The sequence below is a fragment of the Sapajus apella genome, unplaced genomic scaffold (genome assembly GCF_009761245.1).
Source record: "Sapajus apella isolate SASKATOON/1434 unplaced genomic scaffold, GSC_monkey_1.0 scaffold41, whole genome shotgun sequence".
Taxonomy (NCBI): Eukaryota; Metazoa; Chordata; class Mammalia; order Primates; family Cebidae; genus Sapajus; species Sapajus apella.
The window spans coordinates 3,397,739-3,423,774 of record NW_022436981.1 but is presented as its reverse complement, the minus strand read 5'-3'; the positions used below and the strand labels follow the sequence as shown (position 1 = coordinate 3,423,774).

Sequence of the window (26,036 nt, the reverse complement as noted above, 5' to 3'; positions counted from 1 at the left end):
AGATTGCGGTGAGCTGAGATTGTGCACTCCATGGGGGGGACAGAGAGAGACCTTATCTCAAAAAAAAAAAAAAAAAAGGTGTGCTGTTTGGTGTATGGTATGTAGCAGTTACTGAATAAAATGCTGTTGACTTCACAGGATAGTCAATTGAAATAATTTGTTTGAATATGCTTTATAAACTAAAATAACATACAAATATAAATCATTAAAAATATTGAAATGTACTTTTGCTGATTTAAATACTATAGTGGTTTTATGACTGAATTCTGTGTATTTTCACTTTATTCATATTAGTCTTTTTTTTTTTTTTTTTTTTTTTTTGAGACGGAGTTTCACTCTTGTTACCCAGGCTGGAGTGCAATGGCGCGATCTCGGCTCACCGCAACCTCCGCCTCCTGGGTTCAGGCAATTCTCCTGCCTCAGCCTCCTGAGTAGCTGGGATTACAGGCACGCGCCACCATGCCCAGCTAATTTTTTGTATTTTTAGTAGAGATGGGGTTTCACCATGTTGACCAGGATGGTTTCGATCTCTTGACCTCGTGATCCACCCGCCTCGGCCTCCCTAAGTACTGGGATTACAGGCTTGAGCCACCGCGCCCGGCCCATATTAGTCTTAAAAGCCTACTTTTAGTCATAACATTCTTTGAGAATATACGTGTCTAACATCTTTTGTGGTATATTTTCAAGAAGCTATGCTTTTGCTTGAGTTCATTATCATCATTGTTGGCATAAACTATACGCCTTATATGTACAAGGCACTAGCCTAAGGGCTTTCCACACACTATTTTATGTAACCTATGAGAGAAGTAATTTTAATCTCCATTTTAGAGATGAGGGAACTGAGGCAGTGAGGTGGCATAACTTGCCCAAGGTCATGTGTAAGTGTTAGAGTCTATGATCGAAATCCAGAGCCTAGCTCTTTACTGCTCCCATTGTGGTTTGGCATAGGCAGATATTAATATTTCACAACACAGTTCACTGTGACATACACATTGTGGAGGCAATGTGGGTTAGTTATGATAAACTTTTATTTGTATATTCCTTGTTGTGTAGTAGAAAGAACTCTGGACCAGGTGTCGGGGGACCTCAGTTTTAGTCCCAGCTTGTATCACTAAATAGTAGTGTGTCCTTGGGCAGTTCAACAAACCCCTCTGGACTTCAGTTCCTCACCTGAAAAATGAGGGATTTGGAGGAAATTAGTGATCTTCAAACTGTAGTTCTGAAGTCTGCTCAGATGTCTTTGGTTCCCCTCCCACCAATTTGCATATATATTTGTCTGGTATAGTTGTTTATCCATCTTCCTAAGATTTTCTTTTACACGAAAAATTTCTTAACCGTGTGTTTAAAGTCATCAGTCTCCAAGATAACTTAATGACCATGTACATCACCTGACTGCTATGTTTATAGCTTTTCAGTAATTTCACAATATTTTGGTGTGTTAGGAGATAGAGAATGAAAAAACTAAGGCACTAAAATGAGAGGATTTTTATTAAAACGTAGTGTATCTAAATGGCCTGAATATTTCAGGTTATCAGCTATCTGGGATCAAAGCCTGTTTTTTATTGGATTTATGACCTTCAGCCAGTATTTTTACTTAGTTTTCTCATTGGTAGAGGGAGAATACTAGTTTTGTAGGGTAATTGTGAAAAAGAAAGAGTGAGTGAATATAGGTGAAACACCCTTTAGGAACTCCAAATTCATCTATTTTTTACAAGCCTACAGTAAAACTCCCATTCCTTTTTCTTTTTGGTCACAGAAACTATGTTTTGAAACATATCAGATATTTTGTAAATAGTTTAATGCAGAATTCTCATAAGCTTTATTTCTAAAATGTGAATCTAGACTGGAAGAGTCTCTTGATTTTTAAGAGAGCTGCTTATTTTTTTGACATCTTTGTCAAATACACTTACCTCTTACTGTTAGGAGTATAATTGGTGCCAGAATCTTCCACATACCTCAAAAGTTAACCATTAAGTAATTCTATTAATTTTGTTTAAAAACAACAGTGTTTTAACGTTGGAAAAGTAAGTGTGCTATGTGCCATTTGTCAGGGCTTAAGGATAATCCGATAGGCACATTTGCAGTGTACTTAAGGGTCTGTTTTTGCAAAGATTTTTTTTTTAAATCCTATTTTTCTGTAAGAGTGCTGGATATGAAAGCATATGGAATAGAAACAATATGAGACTAAAGAAGGAGAATATAATAGAAACTCCTGTGTCTCTGAGCAGTCTGTCACTGGGTTCCTATGCCTGTGAGTTTAAAAAGATGCTCATGTAGGATATGTAAAGCTGCATAGTTTTAGCTGTTTCTCATCTATAGAGAAAGGAGGGGGGGTAGTTTTATGGTTTATAGGGTGTTTTGATATTATTTTCATTTCAGATTTTCTTTTAGTGCTCATTATATGGAACCCTGTGAGACAAATTATTCCTGACAGAGAAACTGAACTTAGGAGATTAGTTGATCCTTACACAAAGTTCTGTTACATTGATTAATTATTATTCTTAACAGAAATCTTGTGACCATGATTTTATTTCAGTTGTCTAATAATTGTTTCAAACTTAACATAGCCCCAACTGAACTGTTTTTTTTTCCCCTCCTCAGTCTTCCGGATTTCAGTAAATGGCACCACCATTCAACCAGTTTCCAAGGCCCCCAGGATTCAGTCATCCTTGACTGCTCTTCTGTCACACCCCATGTCTAATCCGTCAGCAGATCAGTTCTCCTTTCAAAATATATTCCAGAAATCTGACCACTTCTCGTCATCTCTACTTGTTAAACTAATTCAAGCCACTGTCATCTCTTGTCTGCACAACCTCAGTAACTTCCTAACTTGATTGCACTCTTGCTTCTGTAGAGTATATTCTTGCAGCTGCTGGAGTTATCTTTTAAAACCTAAAACATTTCAAGTGACTTCCCTTTTCAAAATTCTCTAATAGCTTCACATTACACTCAAGTGAAATGTAAACTCCTGTGGCCTGAAGGCTTTATAAGATCTGCCCTCTTGCTACCTCTGTATTCGCGTCTCTAGCCACACTGACCACAGGATTTTGGTACTTTGCCGTTCTTTTTATTGGGAAGTTCTCCTGAGCCCCCTCCCAGATCTTATATTAAATGCCATCTTCTAGTTGAAATCAACTTGTTTTTTTTTGATAGTATTTGTTATTACCTCAAATTATATTTGTTTGTTTCTTGCATTGTAGTATATTTCCTTTTGTCTGACTTAGTCATTGCTTTATCCCTGCCTCTTAGAACAGTGTTTGGCCTGTAGCAGATACCCAGTAGCATGAAGAATCCAAATCACTGGTGGCATTGGCTTTAAATAAGAGACTGTCTTTATTATAAGAGGTGGGAATGAAGGGAGGATACAGTGTTTTTGGTGGAGGAGAGTGGAGGGTATGACTAAATGATAGCTTTTCATTTCTCTGGAAGTAGATGATGTCATCTGTCCATAGTTGGGGGAGGGATTCACTGTGGGACAGAGGCTTATTCAACTAAAATAATTAGTATGTACTAAAGTAGTTAAACATTAAACTAATTAAACTAAAATAATTAGATGTCAGAAAGAATTTCTTTTGTTATGTATCTGGGAAGTTTTCTTGGAGATGGGCTTAGGTCAGTAGAGTTTGGATAGGTCGAGAGATATTGTATTGTTTCAAAAGGTATTGTGAGTAGAAAGAACTGTAGAGGTAAAGGTTCAAAAGAAGATGGGATGGCTCTGAAGATAGTGAAAGTTTGATTTGACTGCTGTAGGAAAGGTGGCTGGGGAGGCCAGGTGGGACTGATTTGAAATAAGTTTATAAACCAGGCTTTTTAATACCTTCCAAAGTCCACTTAAAATGGGGCATATATTAATATATTGAAATTACCATTGTGTTATTCTAAACAGTAGGTCTAGAAGTTTTTATAGCTATTTTGAATATTTAATTTTTAATTTTTTGCATGCTCAGTGATTGACCGTTTGGTATTATTTTTCACATTAGAAGAAATTTAGATCATGATGTAACCTGATTTTTTTTTTTAAACAACAAAACGCTGTGTATAATAGTGTTGGCTTAACTATAATTGCCTCCTGCCTTTGGAATTTTATGAAAATAAAAATGTTCTAATTATAAAAGTTTTCTGTTAATTTATGTGGGATGTTCAGGTTATCATTACAATTGAGACTCTGTAGATGCTCAAAATTGGTACGTAGGTCTGCTGAAATATTTCCTTTCAGCAGTATAGAAGAAATGATGAAAACTTTTTAAAAAATTAATGGGTTGACTGATAATTTTCACAGTCCAGATTTTGATGATGTTTGGATGGTGCAGAAACTAATAATAAGGTTCTCAACAATTTCAGGCCTTGTAAGCTTCAAGATGTTTCATGATATTTCTTCTGTGGTCATTTAGTCCCCCAAAATATGAGCTCTAACTAGAAACCCAGTAGCATGTTCATTGCATTTTGTTTAATTCACTTTCTGTGATATTTAACTTCACTACAATTAAAACTTTTTTTTGATAGCAGTATTTTCTGAGGAAAGGAGTGTATCCATTCCATTGTTTTAAATTAAAAGGTAAATGGCAGTTTTTTCTCTCTGAAATACAATTTTACAAGTGTGTTATAGTATTAGTTATTAGCTTAATGATCAGATTTAAATACTGTTAATCAGATAGGAACTTATTCCTTGGGTTCACATTCAAACTTTGGCATGTTGAAATAATCTAGGTCCCAATCTGCACATCTGAATTCATTTTGTAAAATATGGCAAACAGATGCATTTCAATTGAAAGCTGAAACAACTGCAGGACATTAACCCATTGAGGAGATTACAGTAGGTTTTCAGTTCCACGGTAACTGTATTTATTAGTGAAAATTGAGTGCTCCTGCTTTTAACAGACTTTTTTTTTTTCTTAATGTCTAGAAGAAAGGAAATAGAGCATTGGAATGATAGGACTTTGATGTGTAAAGAAGTTAATGTCAAAAGCAGTTAATTATCCAAATCATCAAACAATGTGGGTACGGGAAATAATTAAAGAGTCTAATGAGCTACCAGCTCATCATGTCAAGAAAAATGTTATTCACCTGTTTGATGTAAAAATTGACTTGACTGTGAAAAGGATGATGATAGTTGTAATAAACTAGGTTTGGGTGACTGGATTTGAAAATGGAAAAGGACCAGATCTCTCCAGCAATGTCTCAGGACATTTGACCATAGGATAATCCCACGGAATGGCATGTCTGTCAAATCTGACAAGTCAACTCAAATCATAACTTTCTGGAGGCTAGGGTTAATACATACTCTTTTGAGTTTAACATGTTCTCCAGGATAGCTCTGTCAGCCTTCTATTGGAACAAGAGAGGAACATTTTCTGAGGTCTTTGAGAAATCCAGGCTCCCTTTTTTCGCATTTTGTCCTGATTCTGCAGGACTATTTGTGAAAGTCCATGGTTTCCTATTTTCCCCCAGTCTTGGACTTGTGATGTATTTTTTTTTTTTTTAATCCAAGTCTCAAATGGTTATGTTTCTTTTCCTATGTTATTTGTAGAGAAAAGTACTTTTTCCAAAAGTCTTTTTAAACAGTGGCACAAATTTAGGTTTAACAAAAGTGATGGTCTTTCTTAGCATTATGTTCTTCATATGTTTGAGAATTTTGGTTTTCAAGTTCCAGTTTGAGTGGAATGTTTTTGTTTTCCTTCTCTTCTTGTGCTCTTGCATTTTTGGTATAGTGGTTTTGGCCTGGCTGTTAGGGCCTCCGACTAGACCAGAGGAATATTGGGATATTCCAAACCTAGTCACCTAGCTAGTGTGCTGCTTGCCTTGGATCTTTGTCCTGTCGCCTTCTTAAAAGCTTCATATAAGGCCTATCTCCAGCAGTGATTTGTAATAGCTTTTTTCCCCCAACCTTCTTTTGTGGGGCCCAGCCCTTCCATAACAGCCCTTGGTAAGTGACCCATAAAGAAGATAAATTTGGCAGTAGTATGGAGAATGAACTGAGATGGAGATAGAAGATGTAAATAAAAGTTTTTAGAGGCCCATAGCAGTAGCACAAGAGGGGAAAGATATGAGAACATACAGAAAGTAGAATTTACTTGATTTCTTGCAAATTGTGGGGTGTAGGAGAAGGAGTCAAAGGTAGTGACTGAGATATTGAGCCCAAGTGACTAGTAGTTGTAGCGATGTCATCAATGAAAACTCAACTTATAAGGAAGCTACTTAATATTTGTTTAGTTGCCTGGAGATCTTTCAGTAAAAATGTTTAAGTTTTAAAAACTTGTGTGATTGTGAGAAAAGGGGTAATACATCTAAATTTATGTAAAAGCTTTTAGCAGTTCAAGGAGGGGAATTCTTTTTTCTTCTTTAACTTCCCCTTTAAGGGAAGAGGGAATTCTTAAGGTCTGTTCATTATAATAGCTAGCATTGATTGTATATTCACTGTGTGCTATAAGTATTGTTCTAAATGTTTGTATGTATTCATTCAATTCTCACAACTGCCCTAAGATGGTGGGATTATCATTGCCATTTACAGATGAGGAAACTGAAGCACAGAGAAGTTAGGTAACTTGCCCAAAGTCTTAGCAAAGGAGCAGAGCTGGGAGTCAAATCTAGGCAGTCTGACTCCAGAACTCGCCCTCTTAGTTTACTGAAAGTCCTCTGCACTGCTTTACTTTATCATATGTTCTAAATATCTTACATTCTTCTTTAGAATCTGCAAAAAATATTTTAAGGAAAAGTACAGCTTTGCAAAGTTTATACAAACGTAAGAAATAATAGCTAACATTTCTTGAGCACTTCCAGTATATGAGTATAATAGTTGAGGCTTTGCCTACTTTCATGACATTATTTTAAATCTTGCTTACTAATGTTTTTAATGCATTAAATAAAATGGCATACATTAGATTGGCACCCAATTATCATTATTGGATCACCTTAATTTTATTGGGAAAAAGACATATTTTTAAATTGAGTAAGTTTTTTACCCATAGGATTATAAAATATCATAGTACTTTTGATCTACTGATTGACATTTGTATTTCAGGCTTTGGTTCAAATGGGAATTAGTTTATGCTGTAGTTTTCTAATTTTCCATCTTTTAGCTGTGGAATTGTTTCTTTAAATGAAATCTTACTTGGAACCTTCATATTTCAACTAGAGAAATCAGAGTTGCTCTGGTAGTCTGAATGAAGCTGGGGGTGTGTTGTGCTTAGGGTCAACCTGGAACATCCTGAAGCATTGCTGATGAACCATAGGGCTCCCTGAAGCACATTTTGAAAACCAATGAGCTCTAGTAAAATATGTTGATAAATACTGTTTCTTACATTACCTATTGTAAAATAGGTGCTAAAGTGTTTATCATTGAAGTGGATAATTGGCCAACATCTTAACTTGTTTTTTTCCACCTTGCTGTTTCATTTTAATATAGAACGTTCAGTATAAGTGAATCAGTTTTATTCAAAACAGAAATCAGAAATTTAAATTTTCTCTACTTTTTGAAGTAATTTGTATTTGCTTTCTTTTTTTACTTATAGCTAGGTATGTTTTGTAAGCTTTATTTCTCCTTTTTATTTAGATGAATAATACTGCAGCTAGTCCAATGGCTTCTGCAACTTCAAGTAGTGGAAGGAGTACGGGGAAGCCTATAAGCTTTGCAGCAGAGTTACAGAGTATGATGTAAGTACGTCCCTGCATGCTATTGCTATTACTATTTTAAATTTATTCATGTTGAAAGACAATAGGTACAGCAACATTTGTAAAACTTAACTTGGAAATAATTTGTATTTAATCAAGTAAAAATGAAATACTGTGGTAACATTTTAAATTGCCATATGAAGAGGCAAAATTTGTTAAAAATGATACAGTGGTACTGTATTTGAAAAATTAGTATTGGCTCATCTTTATAAATGATAGAATGAATAATCATGTAAACACATTTGCCCTAATTATTATTTGCCAGAGTCTGTGTTGTGGATTGTTTATTTCTATTCTAGTTTATAGATTTAGAAAAGTTTGAGACTGAGTATATTCTTGGACAGTTGAAATGTTTTCACATGGAAGTTCTTAGTTTTTTTCAACTGTCATAATAATCCTAATTTAAATTAGTTTTTAGTTTTGATAGTATTTGAAATCACTATATTTCAGAACATTGGGGAAAAACTTAGAGCATTTAAAAAACAGATGTATAATCTTTGGGAAATTGCAGAGTCATTAAGATTTCTTTCTCAAGGCTCTGTTCAGCTTGATTTCTGGTTTCTTGCATTGAGTGAGACTACATCTCTTGAGTTGGTAACAGGTAGCATATTTATTAGAAATGTCTGTTGACATATACTAGTTTTTCATTATATTGGTTCAGGAGACAATTGTCCGTATAAGCTGGGGGACAACATATTATAGCGCTCTTCTTTTCCTGTGGATATGTTATTCATGCTTATCAGGTAGTTTAAAAGAATATTTCTGTTGAAAGTTTAAGTGTCTTCCTCTTGTGGCTGTATATTGATAGCCTTCACAGTTGGATTAACACCACTGTGTGATGATTACTGTTCAAAGGTAAAATGAGTTTGAGCATATGTCTTATAATTGCAGAACGAACTTACTTTGTACAACATTGAAAACATTTAGGTCATAGGTTCTCAAACTTTTTGGCCTCAGGATCCTTTTACTGAAGGATCATTGAAGACTCTGAAGAATATTTGTTTATGAGGATTATATCTATTAATATTTATTACTTGAAATTTATTATTAAAAAAATTTTTTTTTGAGACAAGGTCTCACTCTGTTGCCCAGGCTGGAGTCCAGTGGCATAATCTCGGCTTACTGCATCCTCCATGTCCTGGGTTCAAGCTCTTCCCCCACCTCAGCCTCCCAAGTAGCTGGGATTACAGGGGCATGCCACCACGCCTGGCTAATTTTTGTATTTTTAGTAGAGACAGGGTTCCACCATGTTGCCCAGAATTACTGAGAATTTAAAAAGAAAGAAATTTATGTATTAACTTGAGAAGTAATAAACTTATTATATGTTAATATAAATAATATATTTCTTATAAAAATATTCTAAAGCCAAAAATTGATAACACCTTTCAGATGAGATACCGATAAATTTAACATATTTAGCAACTGTATGAAATGAGCCTATATTTTAAATTATGGAAAATTTTAAGGGCTTATGCTTATGTACATTTTTGTGGATTAGTTTAAGTTTTTTCATTATAGTTTAGTGGCTTTATATTAAGAACCTTTTATGTTGTATTATGTTAATTATGTTTATGTTTTTAAAAGTGTGTTTTAAAAGGTTTAGAGTAAGGTGACAATATTCATTTTTCTGTAGAGATGGTTCATTGATTTACTTTGTATTTTAAAAAACTTAATTTGGGAATTTTCAAACTTACAAACTTATAGTGTAATGATATCCATATATCCATAATCTGGCTTTAACAATAATTGTGTTTTTTCAGTCTTATTTAATCTTTTTCCCTACTCTCTCTCTTTTTTTTTTTTTTTTTTTTTAAATGAAGTGTTTTAAAGCAAATCCCAGACATCTTATTTCAAAATTTATAATGTTTATTAAAATAATATACTTGTTAGTCAAGTTAAAAACAGATGACCTATAACAGAGGTCAACAAACTATGGCCATGGGCTTGCTGCCTGTTTTCGTAAATAACATTTTATTGCACCATAGCCAGGCTTATTCATTTATCTGTTGTCTGTTGAAGCCTTCATGCTCTGTGCCATTGAGTATTTGTGACAGAAACTATATGGCCTGTAAAACTGACAATATTTGCTATATGGTCTTTTGCAGAAAAGTTTGATAACCTCTGATCTGTAAAAGACAGTTGTCTTTAAGAAGAAAGCTACAAAAATTAAAAAATAAAAATTAAAAAAATCTGTGTACCCACCAAAATTAAAAATAAAATATTAAAAACTACCCACAAAAATTAAAAATTAAATTTAAAAAAGCTGTAGAGTAGTATATTCTTTTGTCATTTATATTTAGGAGAGTTTCTGTTTAGTGCATTTGATGGCCCTTGGGCCATTAAAAAAAAAAACTGAGGATAAAATAAAGGCTAAATTCAGCACTTTCTTATTAAATACTTTTGCAAACATCTTCCCAACCAATGTACCTAAGCTGGATTCGGAATGCAAAAGTTATTGTTGGCTACAGCTCTGGAAGAACTGTACATTTTCCTTCTATTTCAGACCTCATAGAGAGTCCACTCCTAATAGTTACATTCATCATTTAGAGTCTGAAGTTATTTTTTCCCCCTTATGAATTTTTTCATAGAAGAAGGAAGTAGCGCCAAAATTGGGAGAATCTTTTTAAATTTACCAGTATTTCTATTGGTATATGATTTTTAGGCTTTTGATTATATAAAATTAGAATCAGTATACATTTAATTCTTATGTATATTTCAGACGCGATCGGGCGCATTCGGGGTGGTATGGCTGTACTTATGTATATTTCAAATGAGAAAGTGTGGACTTAAGCTGCTATATTTATTTGGTGTTACAGTAATTTCATTCTGTGAATCCCTACTTTAGTGCTGCTGTTCATAGTTCTAAGCCTGTTTGTATTGCTGCTTTTCAATCCTCTGCTGCTGTCTTTCCCATCCATTCACTATTAATGAGTTGTTGTTCTTTTTGGCTCCCTGGTCTCTAAATAAGTAACAATATTGTAGTGTAATTTCTGGGGAATGGCTTCACTGAAAGTTGTCTAGTTGCCAAGCACAAATGAAATAATCATGATCTGCTATTAAATTTAGAACTGGCACCCAGTCTGTCCTAGTATTAGAGCCTAAAGAACTTATCATATTTTGAATTTGGGTGGTAAATACCACCAGTGAGGCATTCTTAACAGACGGTTTTTTATTTATTTATTTTTTTTTGAGACAGAGTCTCGCTCTGTTGCCCAGGCTGGAGTGCAGTGGCCCCATCTTGGCTCACTGCAACCTCTGCCTCCCAGCCTCAAGTGATTTTCCCACCTCAGCCTCTCAAGTAGCTGGAAATACAAGCACGCGCCACCATGCCAGGCTAATTTTTGTATTTTTAGTAGGGACGGGGTTTCACCATGTTGGCCAGGCTGGTCTTGAACTCCTGACCTCAAGTGATCCACCTGCTTTGGCCTCCCAAAGTGCTGGGATTTCAGGCATGAACTACTGTGCCTGGCCCCTTCTTACAGATTTTAAAGGAGGGAATTAGTAGTCTAACAAGTGTTAGTGGATTGGGATGATAGCAGTTGTGCCTTATCTAGTGCATATAACTGAGCACATTTGCTATATGCTCTATCACAGCTCCTTTGAATAACCTGTATGGAATGGTCCAGAGGTTTTTCATTTTTAGGTTATTGAACTCAAGCAGCCTGTAAATTTGAAAGTGAAATCTTTTCAGTGAACATTACAGGTATTTTAACCAACTTCTTAAGAATTTTGATGAATTTAAATGCACTTTGAGAGTCTTCAATGAGTTCTTCCTTACTTTACCCATTTATATATTTCTTGCTTTGTCCTGTACTTTTTCAGGGTTACAGCTCTGGTCATGATGCCAGGTTTCACAGCTCAGTAGTGCTTAGTAATTCTAATGTCACCATGTCTTTAAAAATTGGGAATTTTAGGGATAAATAGCAATAACAATTTAGAAACTCTTGTTTACGTGTTACTTTTATATTGTAAGAATTCTTCCAAATGAAAGTTTCATCCTTATCTAACATCTACAAATTAAAAAAATTTTAATCAGAATTTTCTTACATATAATAAAATCCATTATTTGAATTGCACAGTTCTGCAGTTTTTGCATTAAAAAAAATTGCCTTTGTATTTTTTAGATGGGGTTGCCCAAATCCTTGGCACAAGTGACCCTCCTGCCCCTGTCTCCCAAGTAGCTTGGACCATAGGGATGTGCCACTGTGACCAGCTAAAAATCATTTACTGAATCCTTCTTATATGGCAGGAACTGAATGTCTTCAAGAGGCATATAGTCTAGCAGTAGAGAAGGAGACAAATATTTTTAATGAAATAGGTTGTAAAAAATTCCGTGGTAGTACCAAGGAGGGAATAATGAACTCTTCTGAGGACAAGCTACTTACATTTAGGTCTGTAGTTCTGTCTGCTTCCTGGGATGTCTGTTAAGTATTCTGTGAGCACCTCAAATTTAGAATATCCAAAACTGAACTATTAATTTTCTCAGTTTTGCTTCTTCTCCTGAGAGTTTTTGGAATAAATAGTAATGACCATTTGTCCATTGCTGCACTAGACTAGAATTTTGTTTTGTATGTGAAATATTATCGTTTGACTATTTTAAGAGTATTGCAAAGATATGATCTGTGAAAGAATGTGTGCCCCCTTTCATCTGACTTTGAAGAGCCCTGATATGTATAGTCTCTGAATTTTTAGTGGATGAGTTTTTAAGCTAACACAGGCTTCCTTCAAATATTGTTTCCTGGTTTATTTAAGTTTTTCAGGAAACTGGAAGAAAGAAAAATTCCTGAAGGTAAAAAGTACTAACATATTATAATTCTGAAGGTCCTTTAGTAATATCAATGGTAATAATGAATGCTTGTATAGAGCATGCTGTGTACCAGGCACTCTCTTGAGTACTTCCATATGCCCTTTCATTTCATCCTTACACAACTTTGTGAGGGTAGATGTTATTATTCCCCTTTTATAGATGAAAGAAGAGAGACACAAAGATTGAGTAACTCACCAATTATTATCCAATAGTCAATGACACATTTTGGATTAAAGCCAGGAAGTCTGACTCCAGATTCCGTGCTCTTGACACTTATGCTAAACTACATTTCAGTTAATAAACTTTTAATTTTGATTTACAAAATTTAGTCTATAAATAACTTTTAACAGTTTATGTGTGATTAGAGTGCTATAATGAAATAAAATATGAAACCTAAATATTTTTTCAATTAATTACTCAGTTATTAGTAACAAGGTCCAGGTGATTCTCCTGCCCCAACAAGTAGCTGGAACTATAGAGGTGGGCCACCACACCTGGCTGATTTTTGTATTTTGTAGAGGCAGGATTTTGCCATGTTGCCCAGGCTAGTCTTGAACCCCTGGGCTCTAGTGATCCTCCCACCTTGGCCTCCCAAATTGTTGGGATTAGAATCATGAGCCACTGCGTCCAGCCTGTAATTAGCATTTGTTGCAGTTTCCTGTATCTAACCAATAAATTTTTTTCAGCAGGGCATATCAGTAACCAAAAAGTATAGTTTTTTAATAGAATTCATATACTTACTATATACTCCTTATTAGATGCTCATATTTGTGTTATTTCATAATTTTGGATATAAATGTGGCCATATTATGTGAATATTTAAATGTCTATCCTACTTTTACGTTTTATCACTGTTAAATAATAGTTAATCTTAATTCCTGATATTTAAATTACACCAAAATATGTTGTAAACTTATCCATGTACTTTTCGTACAATGCATCTGTTTGGGATATTTTAAGATATACTTTAGTTTATAACTATAATAATAATTAGGAATATTTTCAAATTGTAATGCAAGTGAGAATATGCCTAAAGGCAGATTTCCTGAAAGTGAGAATATGTATACAAGCATTTGAGAACATAAAAATGCTGTGTAATGGAAAGTCTTTTTTCCTTTCAGAAATGAAATAGGAAATGTCAAAGTTTCTAGATCCAGTTGAATTAAGTGCTTGTATTAAAAAATGTCATTTTATAAATGTAATTTTGTATTTAAACATTACTATCAATCCTCTCATGAAAAGGTAATAACTAGAACTTTCAGTTTAGGATTATGTGTGTAATTACCAGGGAGAAAATTATCTTATTTATAGAAATGAATTCTTGAAATTCAGGGAGATGAAGTTATTTGAGTAATTCTGTGATGAAAATCCTTACTTATGTGGTGGAAAATAGATAAAAATTCACAGATCCATCAGTCTAAAATTGCAGTATAACTGCTGATTATCATACTGGAGAGTGGCAGTCTCTGTTCTGAACTAATTTGATGACAGAACCAGGCCGTGATTGATGTATAGCTATTTATAGTCTTATTTTTAGAGAGAATAGTCATATATTCCACCATGTTCCTGAGTGCTTCTCTAGACTCTGCTGAGAGTATTATGTGCTTTATGTACAGTATTAACAATAAAAAATCTGAAAACTTTTATATTCTGCAATACATGTTTCAGATAAAAGATTGTGAACTTGTTAGTACAAAGATTAAATGAGAAGATTGAATTAAAACACATAGTATAGTTCCTGGCAGATGATAAACACTGCTGTTGTTACCATCATCTTTTTAAAAAATAAATATTATCATCAACATACTGATTAAGGAATTTATAAAAAGTAATTCAAGTGTAGGGGGAGATATTTGTAATTTAATGGGAAGAATTTCATACTTATAGAGAAGAAAGGATTTGTCTCCATTACAGCATGCTGTAGAACTTTCCACAGTGATAGAAATTTTACTTCTGTTTTGTCCAGTGTGATAGCCACTAGCCACGTGTACCTATTGAGTGTGTTAAATAAGCCAGGCAACTAAGCAATTAAACTGTAAATTTTATTTAAGTTTAGCCATAAACTTAGCAAGTAGCTACCATATTGGGCAGCATGGAAGAAATATGGTAGTTGAAAATTATATATAGAATGCTTCTTGTCTGGGTTGCATGTGTTATATTTTTATTGAAATTGGGAAAAATACATTTTATATTTGATTTTAACACAGTCATTGATCTACTTTTTTCTCCTCTGTCTATTTTTAAGTTGTCATCGTCCCACAGTTCTTTAGCTTTGAAAATGTTAACTTTTGGCTACTTTGTCAAGTCAGATTTGATTGAGAAGTTTAATATTATATTTATATTCCATTTTTTAGAAAGTATGAATAATAATGTGTTCAGTTTCTTAAAAATGTTCTTTTGTGAATGTATGTTTTATACGTATAGACTTTCTGAAAATCTTATAACTATAGCTCTGAATGTGTTGTATTGTACTTGATTATCATGTCAGCATGTGTAATTGAATATGTAATGTCATTGTGAGTTTAGGTTTTCATTTTTATGTAGCTAGATTTGCTAAATTTCTGGTAGCTATAAATTTAGCAATATGTTATGTAGTATGCTGTCAATTAATTTTATTGTGAGATTTTGAAAACTTGTTAGTTTAGATGTATTAAGTTCAAAATTAATCTTTAGAAAAGGGGAGCTGTGTGTGGTGGGCTCATGTCTGTAATCCCAGCACTTTGGGGGGCCAAAGTTGGGGGATCTCTTGAGGCCTGGAGCTTTGAGACTAGCCTGGGCAACAGACTTGAGATGCTGTCTCTACAGAAAGTAAAATTAAAAGCAATTATCTGGGCCCTTGTAGTCCCAGCTACTTGGGAGGCTGAGGCAGGAGGATCACTTGCACCAAGGAGGTCAAGGCTGCAGTGAACCATGATACTGCCACTGTTCTCCAGCCTGGGTAACAGAGTGAGACTCTGTCTCAAAAAAGAAAAAATAAAAAAGGTACTAGATAAAAATGGATTCTTCATTACTAAAAATATATCAGAGAGTGGTTAGTCTGAATAGGAAATTAATATTTGATGCCTATGATTATGTGTTGATTTTCCTCCTTACAGTCAATTCTGTAAATTAAAAAGGTGTAATTTTAGAAAAGAGTAGTAAATTCTTAATATATAGTAATGAATCTTATTGATTTTGACTTTTTGCTGGTTCTGAAGTCCCCTGATAGTTGCTTGCCGAAGCATAGTTTTGATTATCTCTGGATGTGAGACTGATGTGCACTTTTACATTACAACAAAATTAATGAGAATTGGGCCAGGCGTGGTAGCTTATGCCTATAATCCCAAGACTTTGGGAGACTGAGGTGGGGAGAACAATTGAAGTCAGTCAGGAGTTCGAGACCAGCCTGGCCACCGTGGTGAAATCCTGTTTCTACTAAAAAATTAGAAAAATTAGCCAGGTGTGGTGGCACATGCCTGTAATCCTAGCTACTCAGGAGACCGAGGCAGGAGAATTGCCTGATCCTGGGAGGTGGGGTTTGCAGTGTGCCGAGATCGCACTGTTGCACTCCAGCCTGGGCAACAGAGAGAGATTCCGTCTCAAAAAAAAAAAAAAAGAAATGAGAATTGATGTGTTCAGAGGTGTTTTAAGATGTTAACACATATTAACGTGTGTGTATGTATATGTGGTTTTAATATACCAACATATCACAAAAATATATATTAGTATGAGTATGTAAATATGTGTTTTCTGGACATCTATGTAGGCTTTAAAAAAAAAATCTTAACTGTGAAGCACCATATGCCTTTGAAAAAAATGTTGTTATAGTCATTAGAAAGTTTTGTAATTGGTATAACATTTTTTTCTTATGACAGAATAGAATACACAACCACTTTTCCAGAGAAGAAGAGTGAGAACTAATTCTTAATCTTTCACTGCTTTCTTCTTTACCTTTCTCATAGGTTTCTGTGTCTTAAAACAACAACATTACAACCAGTTTTTGCCATGGCTGTTAGAGTCCTACGAGCCTTTCATGGGTTTCTCTCTATTCCTGTATTACACTGGTCAGTAATGTCAGTAATGTGTGTGTCATAGGGAAAGGGGGGAAATTAAATTTTTGGGGTTGGCCTGGCAGTCAATTAATATTTATTTATTCAACAAAAATAACATTCTTTTTGGTTGGAATTACTTTCCAAACATTCAGATTTGGAATACAACCCATTTCTAAGTCAAGCACAGATAGTATTTTTATTCTGCCTCTTCCATTTTAGATTTTGAGCATATCAATGTCTTGTATATATCTCTAATCCTTAAGAAGTATGTGAACATAGTTAATGTTTGTTTTTAATAGAAATAAAACTTCACTTATCTGGAATTTGTAATTAAATATAAATATTTCAAAGGGCAAATTGATACAAAGAAAATGCTACAACTGAGTGATTAAGGTAGCATGATATAGTGGAGAAGACTATAGTTTCGGAGCTACAGATCTTGATTCACTTCTTTCTGTATTGGTGGATTTTATATTTTAGGAACAGTTAACTAACCGCCACCCCCAATAAAAAACCTTGGAAATGTTATGGGTAGGAGAACTGTGATATCAACATTTTATTCTCGGCTGGGCGCGGTGGCTCAAGCCTGTAATCCCAGCACTTTGGGAGGCCGAGGCTGGTGGATCACGAGGTCAAGAGATCAAGACCATCCAAGTCAACATGGTGAAACCCCGTCTCTACTAAAAATACAAAAAATTAGCTGGGCATGGTGGTGCGTGCCTGTAATCCCAGCTACTCAGGAGGCTGAGGCAGGAGAATTGCCTGAACCCAGGAGGCGGAGGTTGCGGTGAGTTGAGATCGCGCCATTGCACTCCAGCCTGGGTAACATGAGTGAAATTCCGTCTCAAAAAAAAAAAAAAAAAAATTTTATTCTATAATAAATGAAGTGTTTTTTATATTTCCTTGTAGAGACATTTTTATGTTATTTTCTGAAAAGGAAAAAAAAATCAAAATACAGAAAGATCATAATTAACATCTTAATTAAACTTACTGAATTAAAGTGCTTATTGGGGGTGGGCATGGTGGCTCATGCCTGTAATTCCAGAACTTTGGGAGGCTGAGGTAGGAGGATTGCATGAGCCCAGGAATTTGAGACCAGCCTGTGCAACACAGTGGCACCCCATCTCAACAACAACAACAAAAAGCTTTTGGCATGCCCCTGTGGCTCCTGATGCTTGGGAGGCTGAGGTGGAACGATTGCTTAAGCTCAAGTGGTTGAATCTGCAGTGACCTGTGATCACACCACTGCACTCTAGCGTGGGTCACAGAGTAAGACCCTGTCTCCAAAAAAAACCCAAAGTGCTTTGGTATTTTTCTTTCCAAAGCATACAAAAAATTAAAAAATGCCAAAAGCCCATTTTATAATTACTACTGTGTAACTTGGGTTTTTACTTAATATATATCATAAGACTTTTCCATGTTGATAAATATACAGAATTATCTTTATGGCTGCATTATAAACTCTAGCCTCAAGCCATCCTCCTGCCTCAGCCTCCCAAAGTGCTGGGATTACAGGGGTGACCCACCACACCTGGCCAAAAACTTCTTTTTCTTTTTTTAAATGTGTCTGCATAGCAACATATCAGAGACTGTGTGTATGTGTGTGTGGTTACTGTTTGAATCAGGGAGCCTTAAATGGCAGTGAAGTCCCTTATTATCCAAGGAAACTGAGATAATCATTAAATGAATTAGCAACAGCAGTAGAGATAATGAGATCTTCACACAGATAAGCCAAAAGAAGAGCATGTAGGCGTCTATGATTCCTTTCAGAGTGAGTCATGTACTTTGGGGTGTATACATTGTTTGTGACTTAATTTTTTTTTAAGTTCTTAGTAATTTTTGGTCATTACTGTGCTTTTTTTGGTACCTGCCCTTTTTTCCTTTAACAACTGTCCATGTTATCAGATCTTTTTATTTCATTGTGTGTATATCTGTCATATTATATTTAATCCCCTGCTGTTGAGTAGTTAGGCTATGTCCAGTTTTTCTACTATTATTAAGAATGATATAATGGAATCTTGATAACCTGCAATTTGAAAGTCATGGAAGAATTTTTGAGTCTAAGACATTTTTGATACTAACTTCCCAATTTTTCCTACAGGGAAGTTGAACTAATATGTATTTCTGTCAAGTTATGAGAGTACCTTCCTCTGTCTTCTCTCTTAAGTTTTAACAGTAAAAATATTGTGTTGTTTTTCAGCTTTTCTTTGACAACTGAGCATGAAAATATTTTGGCCATTTATATTTCTTCTTTTGTGGCTGTCTTTGTTCTTAGTATAATTCTACTGAATTTTGTTTTTTTCCTATTAAGGACCTTTGATATGCTAAAGGCACTGACCTTTTGTTGATTATATTTGGCATTCTCCCTATTCTCGCCGCCACCCCTAAATCTTTTTGTTTCCTTAAGATTTGTATACTGTGATTAAAAAAAAAAGTTTTCATTGCTAATGTAGTTTAATCATTCCTATATATCTTATTGCTTCTGTCTTTGACAGAATGTCCTACCCTCAATTTTGATACATATCTTCATGTACTTTCTTACATTTCAGGTTTTTAGTTTCTATAGTTTAATATTTAATTCATTGTTTTGTTGTATGATGTCAGGGAGGGTTCTAAGTTAAAATAGTTTTTATTCAAATTGATTTGCCAGTGGTCTTACCATCACAAATTATATAAGCCTTCCTTTCTCCTCAGAATTGAAATACTACCTTTATCAGATAATAAATTACTTTAAACTTTTCCGCTTTGTTCTATTTAGTCCATTCCTTTGCCAGTACTGCATTATTTTAGTTATTATAGCTTCTTAATATGTTTTAATAGTTAGTATTATAGTTCAAGTCCATCCGCATAACTTTTCTTTTTAAAATATTTTTGACTCTTTCCCTATTTTTATTTTTCCAGATGAATTTTTAGGAATCATTTTATCGAGTTCCAAAACAAATTCTAAGTGCAAATTTTAAGTAGTGTCATTTTTCTTTTCTTTTTCTGCTTTTTGCTGTGTACTCAGATTTCAGACATTGGTTCTGTGCAATTCATTTTACTTTTAAAGTTGATTAATGAAATAATTTTACATTTAGAAAGTTTATTTGAAACAACACGGGAGAGAAACAGCAAAAACAACTGACTAATGAGTGGGCTGGTTAACTACTGTTCTATTAGAGATTCTGAAAAACGTCTCAGTTTTCTTTAATATTTGTTTTTCTTGCTAGAATGTAGAATTGTGCTGTGACTGCAGTATGTAAAAATCAGCCAAACTATTCCCTCAATTTTAAATCATGCAGTTGTCTTAATTTTGAGTGGTAGACATGGCTGGAAATAAATGACCAGTTAACTTTTTTATAGATATATAAAACTGCATTGTGTCTAATGGAATTGCATATGTAGATATCTATGCAATATAAGTAATAAAGAATAAGGCTATTTAATATCGTCTTTATTTCATAAATACATGAAGATGATCAAAGTGATCCAATGGTTCTATTTTAAAGAAATTATTTCTACAGTAGATTATGAATATTTATGACTACTTATAAACAGAATACTAGGTATAGTTGCTCCATAGTACTCGTAATACAGTGATGTCTTAGGGCATCATAGAAGCATAAAATATATTTTGTTCCTATGATAAATTTCCCAATCTGTAATCTTTTTGAATTTGTAGATTTATTTTTATGGTTTTTGTTTTCTCTCCCTTGGCAACTGGTAATTTTGTTGCTGTCATGCCAGACTCCAGTAATGTTTCATCTTCTTTCCTTTTGAATGCTGCTTCCAGTGTACAATAGTAATCAAATTTATTAGATTTGTATCTATAATGAGTTCATAAACTAGGAAAACTTGATACGCTTTTTTTCCCTGAAAAAATTACTTGATCTTTGGTGCATAAACATCCTATAAATTTTGAGAGGGGTTTGCTTACTCCTTGGTTCAGATTTTTTATCGTATTTTCTAGGGCTGAAATTGTCAGGTAGAAGATCAAAGGTTATTTGTAAGTCCTTTGGGACTGACTCTTTTCTCAATTAAATACTGTTAGGAGTTTTAGTAAGATTGCTGTAGTTCAATATACTTTTTTTTTTCTATTAGAAAACATCAGGTAATGTTCATTTTCAGCTATGCCTAATTACCATGCATATCATTTTAAAGAAGTAGGCAAGACAGCTGGTTGGAATGGCAAAGATTTGAGGTAAAGAAGTTTGAAGAGAGTAGTAAAGGTTTGTTATGTCAGCGGTAGAGTTAGTGAGAGAAAGCTAATTAGGAATATGCTCAGGTGTTACCTAAGTTGTCAAGGACTCAGTTGAGCTTAGTCAGCATTTATAAGTCCTTTAACAGCCTGTATTTCCGTCTTTTGAAGTGCTCAGCAGTTGGGCTGGGTTTGGGCTGGTGGGGAGGAATAGAATAGAAATAGAATAGAATAGAATAGAAAGTACGGAGTTGATCAACGTGGAGAAAAATGGAGCGGGAGAAGGAATTGGAGATTTCAGTGAACTATAAAACTAGGTAGAATAGAAGTAGTAATTAAGAGAGCTGGAGGAACAAAAAATGTAACAGAAAATACAGGTATCACCTTGGAAATCTCATCATCCAGGAAGTCTTCTTTGACATCTCCGCTCAGTTTCCTTTCTGTGTGCTGTGGTAACTTGTAATACTCTTTTAAGTCCTCATTTTACCATGTTACAGTGGTCTGTTTATTTTTCTATTTCTCTTCTTCACCATAAGCTCTCTGATTATGGGGATTGTTTTAAATTCCATGTTTTACAGTGCCTGGCACCTAAGTATGCCCAGTGGGTGTTGAAAATTTAGTAGAATGCCTAGGAAGTTGTGGTCTTGATGGGATAGTATAGTGTAGGAGGACAGTCTCTGTGGCAGTGGCTGAAGTCGAGAAGAAGTTAAGTCTTCAAAATAGAAGAGGTAGGAAATTGGGTAATCTATCTTCATACTATGTATCCATATTAGAAATTCCAGTTGATGCTTTATTTTGGTTGTCTTCTGATTTTTTTAAAGCTTTAAACTTTTCAATATCGTGCCTCAGGTAATTTCGCTTCCTTATTACTAACATCAAAAAGAGTTTTACCATTTTCATTATTCTCATTATATTAACTTCAGTTCTTCATCTTAGCTGCATGAAAAACATTTTTAGATGTAACATTCTGTATTTAGAGTGTCTCTGATTTACTTGAAACTTTCTTACTCCTTTCTTAGAGAATTATATATATAGTGTCTGATCTGTGGAAGGAAGGATGGCCTATTGAAGTCATACAAATATGAATGAATGCTGTTCTGTTTTTAAATATTTCTTTGAGATCTTATTATTTAATCAATCCAATAATAGTATTCATCTCTTAGGATTTTTTTTTTGGTGTGGATTGAATCAGATTATATATATAAATCATTTATATAGGAGATAGGTAAGTATTCAGTGCAAATCTCTATATACATGTCTGTATCTTTTACATTAGTTAGGCTTCATAGGATTTCAGATATAAGTGAACCTCACTCAGCATGTTTTTTGGGACCATGCACCTGTCTTCACTCAGAAACAAAGGAATTTGTTTGGATAATTTCAGTTACTTAGAATGAATGGAAAAATCTGAGAATCTTTAGAATTTGTTTAGGTCAGTCTTATTTACTCATGAAGAAATTGAAGGGCAGAGAAATAAGGTGATTTGCCCTAGAAAGTGGAGTTGATTAGTTATTGGTTCAGGACTATACACCTGGTCTTCTGAATTATAACCCAGTATACTTTCCCAGTGCCTCTCTGCTATAATTTAGTGTTAATTTGACTTTTCCCCTCTGTATTCCTCATTTAAAAAAAAACTACCAGCACTTAGTTCTTTACTTTACCTTTGTATTTGAGATGACTCTACAATATTGGACTCACTTCTTATTTTTTTGACAGTCTTACTCTGTTGCCTAGGCTGGAGTACAGTGGTGCAATCTTGGCTCACTGCAACCTCCACCTCCCAGGCTCAAGCAATTCTTGCGTCTTAGCCTCCCAAGCAGCTGAGATTACAAGCATGCATGCTTGCCACCATGCCTGGCTAATTTTGTGGAGACAGGGTTTCGTCATGTTGGCCAGGCTGGTCTGGAACTCCCCACCTCAAGTGATCTGCCTGCCTTGGCTTCCCAAAGTGCTGGTATTCAGGCATAAGCCAACACACCTGGCCCTGGACTAACTTTAAAGTGATGAGTGAGTTGTATGCTTGAAGTGTTTTCACTAATTTAGAGCATACTTTTTCTATTATGTGTCTTAGTTTCTGTGATCAGCTGTTACAGCGGTCCTCAACCTTTTTGGCACCAGGGACCAATTTCATGGAAGACATTTTTTTTTCCCATGGACCTGGGTTGCATGGGTGGGAACATGGGGAATATGGTTTCAGGATGAAACTATTATACCTCAGATCATCAGGCATTAGATTCTCTTAGATCCCTCATGTGTGCAGTTGGAGAATCTAATGCTGCCACTGTTCTGACAGGAGGCAGAGCTCAGGTGGTAGTGTTCGCTCACCGCTTGCTGTGCAGCCAGTAGGCCACAGACTGGAACTGGGAATTGGGGACTCCTGAGCTATTATAAATCCGTCTGAAAATGTAAAGACTTCATTCATTTAGACACTACTGGGATATCTTAAATTTCCTGATTAAAACCTGGCATTTAGCTGACAAAAAGAGCTTATCCTTAACATTTTTTTGTTGTTTTCATGTGTATTATAAGCTTCTTTAAAAGGCATGGTAATATGATTATGACCACATTTTAGCAGCCGGAAATTATTTTTACAAGTTATTCTTTGCTTTAAATTTAGTTTTCTCCCCCCCCCATTTGTTTCTCTCATTTCTACTTTCAACATTTAGTCTAAAGCAGTGTTACTCAGCAAGTTTGTGACTGTTATTGGTCTTCTATGAGAAAGTAGCTTGAGCCAGAATGTAAACCAATTCCCTACTTCCTTCATTGAAATAGTTTTCCTATGATAAAAGCAGAAATTAAACAGTGTGAATTACAAATTACCTAATGTAATTAGTTTACATTCTGGTGTGAATTCCTTATATTTTATTGTGTACTTGAAACAGTTTTTAGAGTAATAGCTGTTGGCAGACCACATTTCATTTAGAAAATTGTATACAAATGTTTTTGTTTATTCATTTACAAATACTAAGTGGGTGCCCACTGTGTACTACGCATTGTTCTAGGCTCTGGAGACACAGCAGTGAATAAAACAAACACAAAATCTGTCATCTGATGGTTACATTCTAATTTTATTAGAAATACCAATATTATTTCTCATTTCTCAGAAATACTTTTGTTTTTGTAGTAAACTCTATTCTTGCAGTTTAGTTTGGTGCACTAAAAACTTTAGACTTAATTGTATGTCTCTTTATATAGAGCAGCAATACTACTTTTAATTATATTTTTGGCTCTGATAATTTTTATTCCTGCAACTAACAAAACTGTTTAAAACAGAGTAATTCCTTATTCGAGTCACTTCCCAATTTTACTTGAAATTAGTTTTTCTGAAGCAAAGATCTTTTTATGTAAAAGGAATTACTTTTGACTTAAAGAGGACACTGACAACATGAACTGATTATGCAGTGGACGGAATTGTATGTTAAGCAATCATTGCTTGGTTGTCTTTTTTATATTCTGACAGATGACTTGTTTGTCAGACTTCAGAGTATTTTAGAGACGACGCAAATAATAATACAATTTTAATGATGAAATATAAAACCAGCAAATTGATGAAAACCAATGAAACAACCTATGACTTAAAAAAATGAATCTTCCAGTTCAGTGTTTCCCAAACTTTAGTGTGCATTAGAATCACCTGAGAGCCTTGCTGAACCATAAAACTGTTGGGTCTCACCTCCAGCCTTTCTGATTGAGTACATCAAGGGTGAACGCAACAATTTGCCTTTCAAATAAATTCCCAGGTGATGTTGATATTGGTGATCCATAGACCATACTTGGAAAGCCAGTGCTTTTATATAATATTATCTTTTAGTGCAAGCTAATTTAATCATAGTTGTAGCAGATAGTGATTTAAAGAAAACTCAGCAGGTAGACTGAAAGCCAAGAAAGAACTAACATTTTTCTTAATCCTTATTTAGTGGACTCATTAAGTGGCAGACTGTGGGACAAAATTATTGTGATTCTGTAATTGTGACTTTAAATATGTAGAAGTAGACTGAAATACCAGTGATGTTCTTTTTTCCCCCTCTAGTGCAGTTGTCCCTAGAAGAACTAACTTGAAATTTAAATACCCCATTTGTATTATAGGCAGTAACATTTATAATCAGGATCCCACTGATTATGTGGAGGCAGAATTTAATGATACCAGTGGAAAGATTATAAATCTCTTTCCATTCATAAATTCATTTATTCAAAATTTACTAAGTATATATGGTATGCCATGAACTGTGTATACATTTGTGCAAATAAATAATTATAAATTATGATAGGGAGTCTGAAGGAAAATGTACAGGGTACTATGAAATAGTGTAATGGGAAACTAAAGCCTCTCAAAGTTTATTTAAGGTGAAACATGGATAGATAGGAATTTTGGTTACACAGTTGTGGGAAGAGGAAATATCACTTCCATCACTAAATAGGTATTGTGCACTAACTTCTTCCTATATATTATTTCATTTAACAGCCCTGTTAGTTAAATGATATTATTGCCAACTTTTTGTTTTTTTGAGGTGGAGTCTTGCTTTGTTGCCCAGGCTAGAGTGCAGTGGCATGATCTTGGCTCACTGCAACCTCCCTGTCCTGAGTTCAAGTGATTCTCCTGCCTCAGCCTCCCGAGTAGCTGGGACTACAGGCATGTGCCATCATGCCTAGCTAACTTTTTTGTATTTTTAGTAGAGACAAGTTTCACCATGTTGATCAGGCTGGTTTCGAACTCCAGACCTCAAGTGATCCTCCCACCTTGGCCTCCCAAAGTGCTGGGATTACAGGCGTGAGCCACCGTGGCTGGCTTTTGCCAAATTTTAGATAAGAAAATGAGGAGACAGTAAAATTTATGGTAGAGAATTTTTTTTTTTTAGGATTTAGAATTTCTCTCCAGACACAGTAAGCTATTTGCCCCAAATGCCTCATCCCTGCCTTCGTGTGTTTGATTATGCTGTCTCCTTTTACTTGCAATATTCCCTACCTATCCTTACTGTCCCCTACCCCCAAATTTCTACAGGGCTAAATATTGCCTCTCCTTGAAGAAAAAACTCAACACTATTTTCACTAGCTTTCATCCTCCAAATTGAAAACTGTCTGATCCCGCTCGATATTCCTGCAGTAGCATGTCCGTAACTCTTTTCACATACTTATCTGCATCTACCACCTGTCATTCTGTCTCTATGTGTGTAAAATTCTCAGTCTACTTACGTGTAAATACATATAATTCTACTAGACCAGTGATACTGAAGCTTTTTAACTGCCAAATCCATTTTTCATATGAAATGCTATGAGAAAGCCCAATAAATAAAATGGATTTTTAAATGGTTGAAAGAAAGAAGGGTTGAGATGGCAGCCAGAACCTCGCATCCCC

General features: G+C 34.7%; 2 protein-coding genes across 6 annotated transcripts in view; one reads left to right on the top strand and one right to left on the bottom strand.

The window, feature by feature from the left end:
- Nucleotides 1–26,036, top strand: part of SUPT3H (SPT3 homolog, SAGA and STAGA complex component) — a 543,512-nt gene that overhangs the window by 5,252 nt on the left and 512,224 nt on the right. The window contains 1 exon segment of the mRNA XM_032299791.1: nt 7,550–7,650. Coding sequence (XP_032155682.1) covers nt 7,550–7,650 — 101 coding nt within the window.
- Nucleotides 1–26,036, bottom strand: part of RUNX2 (RUNX family transcription factor 2) — a 221,621-nt gene that overhangs the window by 177,488 nt on the left and 18,097 nt on the right. The window lies entirely within an intron of this gene.